General features: G+C 43.3%; 1 protein-coding gene across 1 annotated transcript; it reads right to left on the reverse strand.

Moving 5' to 3' along the window:
• Positions 1-811: 811 nt before the first annotated feature.
• On the reverse strand, positions 812-11,404 carry LOC111956117 (src-like-adapter). The gene is made up of 8 exons (XM_070436318.1): positions 11,315-11,404; positions 7,621-7,718; positions 7,252-7,348; positions 4,213-4,299; positions 3,933-4,036; positions 3,477-3,611; positions 1,813-1,945; positions 812-1,554 (listed from the first exon to the last, which is right to left on the reverse strand). The coding sequence occupies exons 2-8, from the start codon at positions 7,691-7,693 to the stop codon at positions 1,341-1,343; spliced, it is 843 nt and encodes a 280-aa protein (XP_070292419.1). The 5' UTR covers positions 7,694-7,718; positions 11,315-11,404; the 3' UTR covers positions 812-1,340.
• Between the last annotated feature and the right edge of the window lie 3,810 nt (positions 11,405-15,214).

Below are 15,214 nucleotides of genomic sequence, written 5' to 3' on the forward strand. Positions count from 1 at the left end.
AATCAGAACCTTTTCACTGTGCTGTTTTCTCGGATGTTTGCTTGGATTCGGGAATGCTATGTTGATTCCTATTCAATTTGGTGCAGGCTTGAAGCCCTGGGTTACTTTCAAGAGGACAACTTGTTCTGGGCAGTCATCTTTGTGATGTTTTATCATCTGCATGCAGTTCTAGCTCTTTGGACGTAACTCTCCATAGCCCTTCCAGAAACTATTTGAAACAGTATGTACTCACTAGTCTCTCGTGAGTCGTGGCAGAAGAGCTGGTCAGATCACACACAATATTTGGTTCTGGTTTGCCGAGATTATACAATACCTTACTTTTATTTATATGAACATGTACTCAACAGAAATCACTTTGCAAGGGGTTAGGCTAAAGCTTCTGAAGCTGGTAACCATTGACATTTACACACGTCGACAGACACACACATCCATAATAACAACAATTGCTCCCCGGGTGCCGATGGTGTCGATTTAAGGCAGCCCCCCGCACCTTTCTGATTCAGAGGGGTTGGGTTAAATGTGGAAGACACATTTTCAGTTGAATGCATTCAGTTGTGCAGCTGTCTAAGTATTCCCCTTTCCTTCCATTTTTCTTTCCCCAGAATATTACACATTCACACAAACACCCACAACACAGCATTCAAATATTATATCGACTGTCATGATGCTAACATGTGTTGTACTTTTGCAGGACACTCGTTCAGGGCTCTGGACTCTGGACGGACTTCAACTTCACTGTTGATTTATCCCACTGAGCTTCCAATTCTTTATCAGTTCAATCCCAAAGGCTCAGATAAGGAGCAGTGTGTGTATTGGAGGAAAACATAGTATCTCGTAACAGAGGTTAACATTTAAATAGAGACTCTGGCCAGCGCGCAAGCAAGATTTGGTTCTGGGTGTTGAGATCGGAAGAACATTTTTTTGTTTATCCAGTTCCATGGTTCAAAGTGCTAATTTCTGTGTCAAAGTCTGGGTCCTTGAGCCGTTGCTCCTCTAAGTCTCATAGTCTTTTTTTAAACTTATTTTCTGTGGGCTTCATTTCTGTTATTGAGATAGGACAGTGAAGAGGCGACAACAAAGATAGCAAGTCAGAAAGGCAGTGGGTTGGATTCGAACCCATGCCGAATCTGGTAGCCTAGGCCAGTTCTTCTCAAACCTCTCCTTGGGGACCCCCAGACATTTCACAATTTTGTTATAGCCCTTACTAGCTGACGTGATTCACCTAGTCAAGTACATGTTGACAAGTTGAATCAAGTGTGCTAGCTCTGGAATAGATCAAATACATGGATGTCTGGGGGTCCCCAAAGAGAGGTTTGAGAACCACTGGCCTATGCAGGCCACTACGTATCATAGTCCTCCTCCAGGTCCATATGGCTGAGACTGTGGGAGGTGACATAGACAGATTTATTCTTCTTGTGGTTCTTCTGCTGCTGTCTAGGGCCCTGAGCCCCAGCAAGAGAGAGGTAAGAGGCGATGCTGTTCCTGACTCCATAGCTCACCATGGTGTCCCTGTTCTGCTGCCCCTGGGGAGCCCCTGCACTGATCAGATCTTTCCTTTTGATTGAGAGAGAGAGCGAGCGAGAGAGAGCGAAAGAGAGAGAGCGAAAGAGAGAGAGCGAGAGGTGATTAAAACGTGTTTGAGCCAATCATCATCAGGATTCAGGATGCAGAGTCACATCTGTCAAGTGTTCTCGCAAGCCAAGTTTTCCATTGGCCAAGTCAAAAGCAGAACTACAATTTCATTGGATCATTGGAGAGATCTGAGAGCAACAACAATGATAGACTCTAAACTACTGAACTATGAGTCCGTACCTGTCTACTTTCTTCCAGTCAAAGTTATTGCGGCGCATCACTACAGGGGGTGGCTGAGTGGTGGTGTCGAGGAGGTTGCCGGTCCCACACAGACACGGGCCAGTGAGAACACAGCACAGCCCATCTGCAGAGTCTAGGAGATCAGAGATGGACTGTGTTAGACACAGACATATAGGCCTCCCCGTGTTAGACACAGACATATAGACCTCCCCGTGTTAGAKAGACATATAGACATCCCCCATGTTAAATACAGACATAATAAAAGTATAGAGCTCCCCGTGGTTAGAGCAACAACGACCGATTACACTCCCCCTGTTTTAGACACTAGACATATTAGACATCCCCATGTTAGACACAGACAGATACACATCCCTGTGTTAGGACACAGACAGATACACTCCTGTGTTAGACACAGACAGATACACATCCTGTTGTTAGAACCAGACAATATAGACATCCCCGTGGTTAGACACAGACATATAGACATCCCCTGTTAGACACAGACAATAGCTCTAGAACATAGACATCCCCCATGTTAAATACCAGACATATAGAATCCCGTAACCGCAGATAATGTCTGAAGACACGGACAGGATACACATCCCCTGTGTTAGACACAGAACATATAGACGACTCCCCATGTTAGACCACAGACATATTAGAACATCCCCCCATGTTAAATACAGACATATAGACTCCATCACGCTACCATCTTGAGAGACTTAAGACTCCCATGAGCACAGACAGATACACATCCCCCGATGTTAGACACAGGACATATAGGACATCCCCATGTTAGACCACAGACAGCATTACACTCCCCTGTGTTAGACACAGACAGATACACAATTCCCCTGTGTTAGGACACAGACCATATAGACCATCCGCGTAGCACAGATAGATCATGTTAGACACAGACATATAGACAATCCCCCCGTGTTAGACACAGACATATAGACACCCCCGTGTTATAATACACGACCATATAAGGACATCCCCCATGTTGAACCAATCACAGACATTAGACTATTCCCCCATGTTAGACACACGACAGATACACATCCCTTGTGCTTAGACACACGACATATAAGCATCCCCCATGATTAGACACACAGACACGATACACATCCCATGTGAGGCAACAGAACATATAGCACATCCCCCATTCTAGAACACACGACAGATACAGCACTCACCCTGTGTTTAGAGCAACACAGACAGCTCACATCCACTTGGTGTTAGACACAGACATATAGACTACGCTGTTTAGAACCAGACAATATTACTACATTCCCGTATACACTATGTATGAAACACAGCATATGTGCTCACAAACGCTCGTGGCCATAAACATAACCCACGCGAACGACACACACCACACCACACAGCAACACCACACACACACACACAACACACACACACACACACTCACACACAACAATCTGCCTTCGAAAATATTCATGTTACAGTAAATATGAAAGACCTAGCCTCAGGAGAAATATGTCCACATGGTCATCAGCAACAAAACTATCACTTCCTGTCTTGTTCTTAGTGTGTATTCTATTCCAAAGCACAACGGAACGTAGCAAGCATCTGATAATAAGAAATCTATTTAAAAATGCTTGAGGTTATTTTCAGTGTGTCTGTCTCTGTTTTAGACTCACCACAGTAGTGGTTGACCATCTCTTCCAGGCACTGGAAGGTCAGACGAGGAGAGATATAGTACCAGCCGTTGTTCTCCAAGCGATAGATTTTATAGTGCTTGATGGATCTGTGCTTTACAGACATGGAGTAGACACCTGCACGTACAATATACAGATGTAATATCTTATTTTGAAATAATACTGCAGCAACAGGAAATGGGAATTATTGCGTAGGGGTTGATTGTGCGTTGTTCGTAAGGGAAAATCAAGTCTAAAATGTCAAAGTGGAAATGACAAACTTCAGAAGCCTTTTTAAATCTCAAACATACTACAAGTTAGAAAATTATCCTGGAACAGCGTGATCCAATGAAGATCCTARATCTGTAGGCCTAAATAGATCCTCATAGATACCCATCTACTATCATCCTACCGACCTCCTGTATAACTTGGTAGGTCTTTAAAAAGTAATGGATTCACCTCTCTGCTGTGTGCTCTCTCTGATCATGAAGGATCCCACTCTGTTTCCAGGGAGACGAAGTAGTTCCTCCGCCTTCTGCCTCTCCACTCCCTCAAACAACCATCTTAGAACATACATTTACATACTATATGATATACAGTAAGCGTATTATATGATGTGATTGTCTTTCTGGTTGCAACTAATTTATTCTTTAATTCTATTGACACTTATGAAACATTTTAGTCTCTATATGAATATTCGTAGACTGAATGTTAAGCAGTGGGAGACAACCATGCTTACCCATGGTAGACTTTGGCAACATAGTTATTAGGGATGTAGTTCTCCCTTCCTGATTGGCCAGACCGGACTCTCCACCAGTTACCTTCCCTAAAGAACGCACACAAATTAAAAGGGGAACTGTGACTGAAAAAAATCTGAAATTGTAGTTCCCCATATTGTATTAAAGCTGCAAAACAATAATGCTATGCATCTAATTTCCCCCAATGTGTTCATTCTCTATTGTGCATGTTATTGCTTGCACAGTTTTGTATTGTAATGTTGCATAGCTTTGTATTGTATTTTGGTTTGCACTGTGGCTTGCGGGAGTTTTTGTGTGTCATCCTGTGTCATCTCGATATCTATGTCTATAACACAGGAGGCCGCTAAGGGGAGAACAGCTCATAATAATGGCCGGAACGGAGCAAATGGAATGGCATCAAACACCCGGAAACCATGTATGTGATATCAGTCCACCTATTCTACTCCAGTTATTACCACTAGACTGTTCTCCCCAATTAAGGTGCCACCAACCTCCTGTGGTCTGTAACTGTGCATCTATCAATTTCTGCTCTAGGAAGTGTTTAGTACATACATCTTTAAAAGTGCTTTCCTCACCATCTTAAATAAGCATGCCCCTTTCAAAAAATGTAGAACTAAGAACAGATATAGCCCTTGATTCACTCCAGACCTGACTGCCCTAGACCAGCACAAAAACACCCTGTGGAATACTGCACTAGCATCGAATAGTCCCCGCGATATGCAACTTTTCATGGAAGTCAGGAACCAATACACACAGTAGGTTAGGAAAGCAAAGGCTAGCTTTTTCAAACAGAAATTTGCATCCTGCAGCACTAATTCCAAAAAGTTTTGGGACACTGTAAAGTCCATGGAGAGTAAGAGCACCTCCTCCCAGCTGCCCAATGCACTGAGGATAGGAAACACTGCCACCACCGATAAATCTACGATAATCGAGAATTTCAAAAAGCATTTCTCTACGGCTGGCCATGCTTTCCACCTGGCTAACCCAACCCCGGCCAACCAGTCTTACCCCCCGCAGCAACTGCCCAAGCCCCCCCCCCCCCCTGCTTATCCTTCACCCAAATCCAGACAGCTGATGTTCTGAAAGAGCTGCAAAATCTGGATCCCTACAAATCAGCTGGGCTAGACATCTTGACCCTCTCTTCCTAAAATTATCCGCTGCCATTGTTGCAACCCCTATTACTAGCCTGTTCAACCTCTCTTTTCGTAATCGTCTGAGATTCCTAAAGATTGGAAAGTGGATGTCATCCCCTCTTCGAAGGGGGAAACACTCTAGACACAAACTGTTACAGACCTATACCATCCTGCCCTGCCGTTCTAAAGTCTTTGAAAGCCAGGTGAACAAAACAGATCACCGACCATTTCGAATCCACTGTACCTTCTCCTCTATGCAATCTGGTTTCCGAGCTGGTCACGGGTGCACCTCAGCCACGCTCAAGGTCCTAAACGATATCATAACCGCCATCGATAAAAGACAGTACTGTGCAGCCGTCTTCATCGACCTGGCCAAGGATTTTGACTGTCAATCACCGTATCTTCATCGGCAGACACAACAACCTTGGTTTCTCTAATGACTGCCTCGCCTGGTTCACCAACTACTTCTCAGATAGAGTTCAGTGTGTCAAACCGGAGGCCTGTTGTTCGGACCTCTGGCAGTCTCTATGGGGTGCCACAGGGTCAATTCTCGGGCCGACTCTTTTTTCTGTATATATCAATGATGTCGCTCTTGCTGCTGGTGATTCTCTGATCCACCTCTACGCAGACGACACTATTCTGTATACTTCTGGCCCTTCTTTGGACACGTGTTAACTAACCTCCAGACGAGCTTCAATCCATACACCTCTCCTTCCGTGGCCTCCAACTGCCTCTTAAATGCTAGTAAAACGAAATGCATGCTCTTCAACCAAATCACTGCACCGCACCCCCCGACTTAGCATCACTATTCTGGACAATTCTGACTTAGAATATGTGGACAACTATAAATACCTAGGTCTGGCTAGACTGTAAACTCTCCTTCCAGACTCACATTAAGCATCTGCAATCCAAAGTTAAATATAGAATCGACTTCCTATTTCGCAACAAACCCTCCTTCACTTATGCTGCCAAACATACCCTCGTAAAACTGACTATCCTACCGATCTTTGACTTCGGCGATGTCATTTACAAAATAGCCCCCAACCCTTTACTCAGCTAATTGGATGCAGTCTATCACAGTGCCATCCGTTTTGTCACCAAAGCCCCATATACTACCCACCACTGCGACCTGTATGCTCTCGTTGGCTGGTCCTCGCTACATATTCGTCGCCAAACCCACTGGCTCCAGGTCATCTATAAGTCTTTGCTAGGTATAGCTCCGCCTTATCTCAGCTCACTGGTCACCGTAGCAACACCCACCTGTAGCAGGCGCTCCAGCAGGTATATTTCACTGGTCATRACCAAAGCCAACACCCCCTTTGGCCGCCTTTCCTTCCAGTTCTCTGCTGCCAATGACTGGAACGAATTGCAAAAATCACTGAAGTTGGAGACTTATTTCTCCCTCACTAACTTAAAGCGTCAGCTGTCAGAGCAGCTTACCGATCGCTGCAGCCGTACACAGCCCATCTGTAAATAGCCCATCCAACCAACTACCTACCTCATCCCCATATTTGTTTTTGTTTTTCTGCTCTTTTGCACACCAGTACTTCTCCTTGCACATCCTTATCTGCACATATATCACTCCAGTGTAAATTGCTAAATTGTAATTACTTCGCAACTATTGGCCTATGTATTGCCTTACCTCCTTACTTCATTTGCACACTGTATACAGATCTTTCTATTGTGTTATTGACTGTACGTTTGTTTGTCCCATGTGTAACTCTGTGTTGTTGTTTTTGTCGCACTGCTTTGCTTTATCTTGGCCAGGTCGCAGTTGTAAATGAGAACTTGTTCTCAACTGGCCTACCTGGTAAAAAATACATGTGCAGACCACGGGTTTATACAGTAATTGCTCTCACAGACAGACAAAGCATTGACTGTACTTACTGAGACAAGACCCTCAGCTTCTCTCCCATCCTGAAGATCGGCTCACTGATGTCTGGAAAAGGATAGTCATGGAGAACGACAAGTGTGTCGTCTTCTCCTGCTCAGCAACCACCAATGTTACACAATTAGATAGACATCAACATTAGCACAGGCGACATTTAGTGATGCATTTCCTGACATGATGGAAATAATTGTCTTTTACTTCTAATTGACTTCCAAGTGAACCATATCAAACATTTATACACTTTGGTAAGGGTATGTCGACTGAAATCCAAGTACTGTAGTGTKTTCATCATATCTGTTAAAGCCTCATCACATTATATTTACAAACTACAGTATGATATAGCGAAGAATGACTTTAAATCTTACCCTTTAGTGCGCTGTCATGGCAGTTTGTATTTGTTTCGTTCCTATTTTCCCCACCCCTCATTACATTCCCCATAGTGACACTCCAATGGGGTCAATCTCTGAGGACACACAGGCAGATGACATACAGTAGCTATTCATCAAGTCATATCTACTCGCATACTTCCTACTATTGCTGGCCAGGGAAGCCATTGTCCCTATGTGTGCGTGTGTGTGTGTGTACGTGTTGTAACTTCCTACTAACGGCCACAGTGCTATCTCGACCAGGACACACACAGTAAATGGGGAAGTTGAGGGCAGGCTCTCTGTCAAGCACAACTTTCCATCCTACCCTTTCTTTCCTCTTTCTAACTTATGTAACAAAATGTGTTGACTAATTTGAAGGTCCACCTGTGTGGCTATATTGTGTAGCTAACATGTTTTTAACTTCACCCATAACCCAATGTGTTGGTGAAATCTGATTAAATTAATATTTTCCAGGTTTCTATCTTTCTTATTAATCTTAGCTTCACGTTATGGAGTGAGTTCCGTAGTAAACCGGGGTAGCAGGGATGGACATTAAGGGCTGCCCTATTGCTTGAGCAGTCACACAAGTTGAGCCTGCTCTGAGGTTGCCCCATTGGGAAGGTTTTTCTTTTTACTGATAACATCCAAAATTCTAAGAATTCTAGTAGTCAGGTCTTTCTGTTCTAATGATACGCCCTATTAAATAATAGGCCCTGTTAGTAAAACTATAGTAACCAATAGTCCCTGTGTTGAGAAGAGAACATAGGAAACAGCGATACCGTGGAAACAATCGGAAGATAATATACTACATTACCAAAAGTATGTGGACACCGGCTAGTCGAACATGTAATTCGAAAATCATGGGCATTAAGATGCTATAACAGCCTCCACTCTTCTGGGAAGGCTTTTCACTAGATGTTGGAACATTGCTGCGGGGACTTGCTTCCATTCAGCCACAAGAGCATTACTGAGGTTGGGTACTGATGTTGGGCGATTAGGCCTGGCTCGCAGTCAGCGTTCCAATTCATCCTAAAGGTGTTCGATGGGGTTGAGGTCAGGGCTTTGTGCAGTCTAGTCAAATTCTTCCACACCGATCTCAACAAACCATTGATGTATGGACCTCGCTTTGTGCACGGGGTCATTGTCATGCTGAAACAGGAATGGGTCTTCCCCAAACTGTTGCCACAAATTGGGAAGCACAGCATCGTCTAGAATGTCATTGTATGCTGTGGCGTTAAGATTTCCCTTCACTGGAATTAAGGGGCCTAGCCTGAACAATGAAAAACAGCACCAGACCATTATTCCTCCTCCACCAAATTTACAGTTGTCACCATGGATTTGGGCAGGTAGCGTTCTCCTGGCATCTGCCAAACCCAGATTTGTCCTTTAGAATGCCAGATTGTGAAACGAGATTCATCACTCCAGAGAACTTTTTCCACTGCTCCAGTCCAATGGCGGCGAGCTTTACACTACTCCAGCCGACGTTTGGCATTGCGCATGGTGATCTTAGGCGTGTGTGCAGCTGCTCAGTTTTGGAAACCCATTTCAGGAAGCTCCCGACCAGCATTTATTGTGCTGACGTTGCTTCCAGAGGCAGTTTGGAACTTGTGGTGAGTGTTGCAACCGAGGACAGACGATTTTTACGCGCTACGCATTCGTCTGCCCCGAAAGGTGGCATTCTATGATGGTGCCACAATGAAAGTCACTGAGCTCTTTAGTAGTGTTTGGAGATTGAATGGCTATGTGCTCAATTTTATACACCTGTCAGCAACAGGTGTGGCTGAAATAACCGAAGGGGTGTCCACATACTTTTGTATATATAATGTATCTTAGTTAACTTGGATGATATGATAGCAAGTTATTCTCATGCTGTGCATCAATGCTATTTATATTCAGAGTAAAAAAGCATATTTGGCCATATGTGTCCAGCAGTAATTGTCAGAAATAACGTCTGTCTAAATTACCAGTGGAAAAAGTACCCAATTGTCATACTTGAGTAAAAGTAAAGATACCTTAATAGAAAATGACTACTACTTGAGTAAAAGTCTAAAAGTATTTGGTTTTAAAAATACACTGCCGTTCAAAAGTTTGGTGCCACTTAGAAATGTCCTTTTGCCCATTAAAATAACATCAAATTGATCAGAAATACAGTGTAGACATTGTTAAGAAGAGTTTCAGAAGAAAGTTATTTGTTTCTGGCCATTTTGAGCCTGCGCGAGCATTGCAAAATAAATGTTGAAATCTATATTATTCAATTATTGCACCCACACTGCTCGCGCGCGCCAACTAGCATCTGTGTTACCAAGGGCTAAAATAATGAGTCAGTTCTATTTGTGACGCAGATCGTGGTGCAAGTCCTTCCTCTCCCATCTCCTCATTGGTTTATAGAAGCAGGTACCCATGTGCCATCTCCTCATTGGTTATACCCACGTGGGTGACTGAACGATGAACGAGGTCGGTGGCAGTAATGCACCTAATTTATGAAAGTTGCCAATCGCAATATAAAGTCCAGAGAAGAAAAAGCCTGGAATGAGGAGAGATGACTAGAAACMATTTGGTTGACTGTTTTATGTGTGGATTAATTGTCGGAGTAGAGGACCTTGTGCATTTCAGGTAAAATAACAACTCAATGTTTATATCCCAGGACAAATTAGCTGGCAACAGCAAGCTAGCTAAATTGCCATAAATGTTTAATATTTTTTGACCTGTCCCCAAATTAATGTAATTGGTTCAGAGTTTGTTTTGATATTTTAACCTGCGTGTTGTGATCGCGTTTGGTGTGGGGGCACAAAATAAATGTATGCACGATGGCGCACGCGCGCAGCTGGTTTGGGTTCCGTGTTAAGAAGGCCAGTTTTATTGCTTCTTTAGTCAGAACAACAGTTTTCAGCTGTGCTAACATAATTGCAAAAGGTTTTTCTAATGTGATCAATTAGCCTTTTAAAATGATAAACTTGGATTATCTAATACAGCATGCCATTGGAACATAGGAGTGATGGTTGCTGATAATGGGCCTCTGTACACCTACGTATGTAGATATTCCATAAAAAAAATTGGCCATTTCCAGGTACAATAGTTATTTACAACATTAACAATGTCTACACTGTATTTCTGATCAATTTGATGTTATTTTAATGAACAAAAGATGTGCTTTTCTTTCAAAAACAAGGACATGTCTAAGTGACCCCAAACATTTGAACGGTAGTATAAGAATCAAAAGTCATTCCTTATATTCCTTATTAAGCAAACCAGATGGGACCATTTTCTTGTTTTTTAAATGTACGGATAGCCAAGGGTAAGCTCCATCACTCAGACATAATTTACAAACTAAGCATTTGTTAAGTGAGTCCGCCAGATCAGAGGCAGTAGGGATGACCAGGGATGTTGTCTTAATATGTGTGTAAATTTGAATATTTCCTGTCCTGCTAAGCATTTAAAATGTGACGAGTACTTTTGGGTATCAGGGAAAATGTATGTATGTACAATTGTCTTTAGCAATGTAGTGAAGTAAAAGTAGCCAAAAATATAAATACTCAAGTAAAGTACAGATACTTTACATGACTGTAAATGACCTTTTAAAATGTGTGTTGTTACTACTACAGCATATATTTTAAGCACAGATATGTAGGTTTAGTACACTTTTACCATACATATACTGCAATAAATGCGTGACATAGCCTGAATAACTCACCTAGCTGCTCCTGAGTCCTGTGGAGTGTTCGGGCTTGGAGGGCCAGTAGCAGGGGGATCCTGAGTCCTGTGGAGTCGTCAGGCTTGGAGGGCCAGTAGCAGGGGGATCCTGAGTCCTGTGGAGTCGTCAGGCTTGGAGGGCCAGTAGCAGGGGATCCTTGTTGAACATGGTCTTTGGCTCTGTGTGTTGGAGATAAGCCAGAGGGAGCATGTCAGCTACGCTGATATACTGTTACTAATCATGGACAGTTTCACAGTTCACACCCTCAACTGATGCACTGTCACAGTGAGGCAAGAGCACTTCCTCTGGCCCCACACACACACACACACACACACACACACACACACAAACACACACACACCACACACACACAACACACACACACACACACACACACACACACACACACACACACACACACACACACACACACACACACACACACACACACACACACACAAGCCACTGGTTGGGCTCATACACATGACCCTGATCCAAAGCATCAAGTATGTGATGCATTGTGGGTAAATTGTGAAACAGAGAAAAGACCTATTGAGAATGATCACAGACAAGAACTAAGAGAATGTACTAACTAAAAGTACAGTGGGAGAACAAGTATTTGATACACTGCCGATTTTGCAGGTTTTCCTACTTACAAGCATGTAGAGGTCTGTAATTTTTATCATAGGTACACTTCAACTGTGAAAGACGGAATCTAAAACAAAAATCCCGAAAATCACATTGTATGATTTTTAAGTAATTCATTTGCATTTTATTGCATGACATAAGTATTTGATACATCAGAAAAGCAGAACTTAATATTTGGTACAGAATCCTTTGTTTGCAATTACAGAGATCATACGTTTCCTGTAGTTCTTGACCAGGTTTGCACACACTGCAGCAGGGATTTTGGCCCACTCCTCCAACAGACCTCTCCAGATCCTTCAGGTTTCGGGGCTGTCGCTGGGCAATACGGACTTTCAGCTCCCTCCAAAGATTTTCTATTGGGTTCAGGTCTGGAGACTGGCTAGGCCACTCCAGGACCTTGAGATACTTCTTACGGAGCCACTCCTTAGTTGCCCTGGCTATGTTGTTTCGGGTCGTTGTCATGCTGGAAGACCCAGCCACGACCCATCATCAATGCTCTTACTGAGGGAAGGAGGTTTGTTGGCTAAGATCTCGCAATACATGGCCCATCCATCCTCCCCTCAATACGGTGCAGTCTCCTGTCCCCTTTGCAGAAAAGCATCCCCAAGAATGATGTTTCCACCTCCATGCTTCACGGTTGGGATGGTGTTCTTGGGTTTGTACTCATCCTTCTTCTTCCTCCAAACACGGCGAGTGGAGTTTAGACCAAAAAGCTCTATTTTTGAATCATCAGACCACATGACCTTCTCCCATTCCTCCTCTGGATCATCCAGATGGTCATTGGCAAACTTCCGACGGGCCTGGACATGCGCCTGCTTGAGCAGGGGGACCTTGTGTGCGCTGCAGGATTTTAATCCATGACGGCGTAGTGTGTTACTAATGGTTTTCTTTGAGACTGTTGGTCCCAGCTCTCTTCAGGTCATTGACCCAGTCCTGCCGTGTAGTTCTGGGCTGATCCCTCACCTTCCTCATGATCATGATGCCCCACGAGGTGAATCTTGCATGGAGCCCCAGACCGAGGGTGATTGACCATCATCTTGAACTTCTTCTATTTTCTTCTATTTTCTAATAATTGCACCAACAGTTGTTGCCTTCTCACCAAGCTGCTTGCCTATTGCCTGTAAGCCCATCCCAGCCTTGTGCAGGTCTACAATTTTATCCCTGAATGTCCTTACACAGCTCTCTGGCTTGGCCATTGTGGAGAGGTTGAGTCTGTTTGATTAGTGTGTGGACAGGTGTCCTTTTATACAGGTAACGAGTTCAAACAGGTGCAGGTTAATACAGGTAATGAGTGGAGAACAAGAGGGCTTCTTAAAGAAAAAACTAACAGGTCTGTGAGAGCCGGAATTCTTACTGGTTGTAGCTGATCAAATACTTATGTCATGCAATAAAATGCAAATGAATTACTTAAAAATCATACAATGTGATTTTCTGGATTTTTGTTTTGATTCCGTCTCTCACAGTTGAAGTGTACCTATGATAAAAATTACAGACCTCTACATGCTTTGTAAGTAGGAAAACCTGCAAAATCGGCAGTGTATCAAATACTTGTTCTTCCCCACTGTACATGCTGGTTTTACATGTTGCATTTAAATATTTTTTCAGTATATTTGTGAAACCCTGTCATCCTTTGTAATCAGTACTTTCGCTCTCTCTCTCTCATATTCTACATAAGGCTTCTGTGCTGGCTAGTGTGCCCCACGGAGGCTACCAGTCACCACCTTCTACGTGTGGTCGAGGTCATACTCATATAAGAACCTATTGAGCCAAGTTATTTTTCCCCAATAGCACTGTGGTTAAAATGCACTGCTGCAAGCTATTTTCCCAATAGCACTGTGTTTAAATGGCTAGCTGCTGCAAGCTATTTTCCCAATAGCACTGTGTTTTAATGGCTAGCTGCTGCAAACTATTTTTTTCAATAGCACTGTGTGGTTATATGGCTAGCTGCTGCAAGCTATTTTTCCAAATAGCACTGTGTTAAATCGCTAGCTGCTGCAAGCTATTTTTCCCAATAGCACTGTGGTTAAATGGCTAGCTGCTGCAAGCTATTTTCCCAATAGCACTGTGTTTAAAGGCTAGCGCTGCAAGCTATTTTTTTCAATAGCACTGTGGTTATATGGCTAGCTGCTGCAAGCTATTTTTCCAAATAGCACGTGGTTAAATCGCTAGCTGCTGCAAGCTATTTTTCCAAATAGCACTGTGGTTAATGGCTAGCTGCTGCAAGCTATTTTCCAAATAGCACTGTGGTATATGGCTAGCTGCTGCAAGCTATTTCCAAATAGCACTGTGTTATATGGCTAGCTGCTGCAAGCTTTTTTCCCCCATAGCACTGTGGTAAATGGATAGCTGCTGCAATTTTTTGCCAATAGCACTGTGGCAAAGGTTAGCTGATGCCAGCACACATGTATTGAAGTTGCAGCTAACAAAGAAGGGGCTCTGACTCCGTGTGTGTGGTCAGTGTTGTGTTTGGAGAGCAAAAACCTTTCATCCGGTGGAAATAGAATCACAACATGTTATTGTATACATCACCACTGTCTTGAAGTGTCTTTCATCTTTCCATGTTCCATTTGGCAAAGCCCTATAGTTCTCCAGTCCACAATAAAGAGTATTTCTACCTCTCTACTGATGGTTTTAATAACAGTCTGTGGATCTGCCCTTTCCCCTAGACTGTCTTCTATCAGTCCAACAGGCCTGTTGTAGATTAAACTGTAGGATGGAGAGAGTTTATTAGACATGTGTCACAGATTTACGGTACCCACAAATAGATACAGGTCTGCTCTTTGGATGTGTAACACTTAACATGTGTTTGTGTGGTGAAGTAGTCACGTGCACATTTCTCTGTGTAGATCAAAAAAGTTTGAAATAATCAATGAGTGGATTTCTCACTGCTCTGGAAAAAGTTTTTTTTTACCCCAGTAACCGTTTCTGATTAAAATATGGGCCTTGTTTTTGCCAAAAAAAGTATCAATGTGAAACTCATGGAAGTTTTAGCTTTTAACAGAGGTATATAGATGCTATCTACATGAAGTAGGCCTAAATAATATTATCACACACACAACACTTGGATCTGTCCATTTGAAACCATCAGGTCTTGCTCTGTGACACCTTCCTGACTTTTTATTGGAGGATATATGGTCAGTACATTCTCATTGAGCCTTTTGTCTATATATGTCCAAAGGGTGGGGGTAGGGGGTGGGATGGAGGGGGGAGGGGCGGGTGGGAGGGGTGGAGGGGGGGGGGGGGGGGTGGGGA

The sequence above is a fragment of the Salvelinus sp. IW2-2015 genome, linkage group LG31 (assembly GCF_002910315.2).
Source record: "Salvelinus sp. IW2-2015 linkage group LG31, ASM291031v2, whole genome shotgun sequence".
Lineage (NCBI taxonomy): Eukaryota > Metazoa > Chordata > Actinopteri > Salmoniformes > Salmonidae > Salvelinus > Salvelinus sp. IW2-2015.